Here is a 2680-nt window from a genome sequence, read left to right as displayed (position 1 = left end):
CCTTCTATGCAAAGATGAATGGACACTTCACAAATGCACAGCACAACACCCTCAACTTTACCTATCCTGATGTCTTCTACAATCTCCCCTATATTGAACAATGTGTTCAACATGTCTCTGGAATGAAGCCCATCACTTATGACAATTTCTGTGGGGCATACATAGGTGCCCTCGCCGAACTCAGGTGTTGTCCACACTGCAGTGAACTGAGGTTCAAGATGAATGGCAAGCCTGCACAGCCATATCATTATCTACCAATCATCTCAGCTTCAAGCTCAATATGCTAATGTGGAAAGAGCAACTACCCTTTCTTCATATTGAGCCCAGCAAAATCCCCACTCACCTGAGATGATGGACATCTTCCAGGGAAGGATGGATTGCAAACTGTGCAAATGCTATATTTCTGTCAATGGGAAGACCTTGAAGATGAAATATTTTGATGCACCACAAGACATAGCCTTAGGTTTGTCAACCAATGGTTTTGCCCCTTTCAAAGGCCCAAGAACAACTGTGTGGCCAACAATCTTGATCAACTACAACCTGCCACCACAAGACAGGACACATATAAAGAACTTGCTTTGAATTGGTTGCATCCCAGGACCCAAGATGGTCAAAGATCTTGATTCATTCTACTTCCCCTTGGCAGAAGAGCTCATTCTCCTGGCCAAAAGCATGAGGACCTATGATGCCTTGAAGCATGAGTTCTTTACCTTGTGAGCACACCTGATCATGCTCTTCAGGGATATGCCAGCAGTCACCAAGCTGATGCATATGAAGGGACATGCCAGAAACCAGCCATGCAGATTTTGCAATATCAGTTCAGTCCATGCAAATGGGCACAAAGGCATACCTCTCGACCAACAATCCTTTTGCTCCTTTTCATCTACAGCTCTGGCCCAGTATGATCCACTGAATCTCCCTCTTTGCTTGCACAACTCAATTCTCCATGAGGCCAAATAAGTCATGCAGGCTGAGAGCCATGCTGAAGCAGAGCATTGTGCAAAGGCATCTGGAATTAATGGAATCAGCATCTGGCAACACTTCAGGAGCATCATCTGGCCAACCTTGTTCCCTCTTGACTTCATGCACCTTGTTTTTGAGAATGTTGTACCCCTCCTCCTTGATCTTTGGCTTGGTGTGAGCAAACACTGTGTTGAGGGGGATGCATTCACCTTACTGCATGCAGTTTGGACCCACATTGCTGAGCAAGTTGCCAAAAGTGGGAACACCATTCCTGGTGCCTTTGGCCAACATGTCCCACATCTCCTGAACAAATGGCATGAGCTCACAGCAGAAGCATATATGCTATGGATTACCCAATTGGCACCTGTCATCCTCTTGTGGCAGTTCACCAATGAAGTATATTACCACCACTTGGTTGAATTGTCTCATTTTGTCAATGACTGCCTTGGTTTTTCCTATCACACTGGCTTCACAACCATGCTCCACAAGTGTTTGTCTGAGTGGGTTCTTCAATACAAGCAACTGTACTACCAGGGCAGTACAGATCATGTCAGCCTATGCCCAGTCACAGTTCATTCACTGCTGCACTTAGCAGATTGCATGGAATGGACTGGTCCACTTTGGACAACATGGGCATTTCCTATGGAGCAAGTTTGCAGTCAGCTACAACGTGCAGTGACAGGACATTTGAATCCTTACCCTGGAATTGACTGACACATCCTCCAACTCTGCCAGTGGGACATACTGAAGCTGAAGTACAAGCTGCATGGAATCAAATATGATCCTAGGAGGGAGGTAGATGAATTGCATCATATGATGGCACCAAAGTCTGAGCTGGAACTCAGCAAGGCCCTGGAAGAGAAGCTGGTCACATACCTCTCTGCTGTGCTTCATGTCAGAAAAACAGAGGCAAAGGATCCACTTCCAAAATGTGTCACACAATGGGGCAAGTTGCAACTCTCTTGCAAGGGAGATACTGTGCATGCTGCTCAGGGACTGCACACATGCCATAGCAGAGACATGACCTATGTATGGGTGAGTACCATTTTGTAGAATAGAATGATGTATGACTGACCTGTCTAGTTTGAGTACAAATCACCCAAGCATCCATCACCGTTCATCCTGTATGGCCAACTTCAGCATGTGATTGATTTGCCAATTCTTGAGCTTGCATTCATAAAGTTCTGCAAGGCAGATACTGAAGCCCCACCATATGGCACAGCTCTGGCATTCACAAGGTTGACAGCAATGCAAGTGCTTGACATCTCAGCCATCAAAGCTGTGGTGGGCTGCGTACAGGATAACCAAGGTCACTGGTGTATCATAGATTGCAAGCCACCTTTTGCAGAAACAGAGTAAGGCCTTCAAGCTCAATCGCATGGGGAAGCAGGTAGGATGAGGGGTGAGGGGTGGGGGAAATGGGGCAGGGATGCATTGAGGGATGGGATAGTATTACATATCATATGGATCAGTCCACAGGGCAATGCAGAGAATGATACATATATATTGGCTGGTTACATTACTTGTGGGGGAGAATATCACAATCCTCAAGCTCTTGCTCTTTCTCCAGACAGTTTGCTTGCCTTCTGGCCTTTTGCTTGGCTGACCACTGCGTCAATGAGATAGTCTGCTTCGGCAGCACCACTGCAGCTGTGACACCTGAGAGAGATAACTGCGCAGCCACCATCTCTGTGCCACGAGGGGGGCTGTTGGATGT

General features: G+C 46.6%; 1 protein-coding gene across 1 annotated transcript; it reads left to right on the top strand.

Moving 5' to 3' along the window:
• Positions 1–1440: 1440 nt before the first annotated feature.
• DACRYDRAFT_54109 (uncharacterized protein) lies at positions 1441–1677 on the top strand (the record flags this gene model as incomplete). The annotated part of the gene is made up of 1 exon (XM_040775231.1): positions 1441–1677. The coding sequence occupies one exon, from the start codon at positions 1441–1443 to the stop codon at positions 1675–1677; it is 237 nt and encodes a 78-aa protein (XP_040627517.1).
• Between the last annotated feature and the right edge of the window lie 1003 nt (positions 1678–2680).

The sequence above is a fragment of the Dacryopinax primogenitus genome (assembly GCF_000292625.1).
Source record: "Dacryopinax primogenitus strain DJM-731 SS1 chromosome Unknown DACRYscaffold_12, whole genome shotgun sequence".
NCBI lineage: Eukaryota > Fungi > Basidiomycota > Dacrymycetes > Dacrymycetales > Dacrymycetaceae > Dacryopinax > Dacryopinax primogenitus.
The sequence above is the reverse complement of the archived record's forward strand: the minus strand, read 5'-3'. Positions and strand labels throughout refer to the sequence as shown.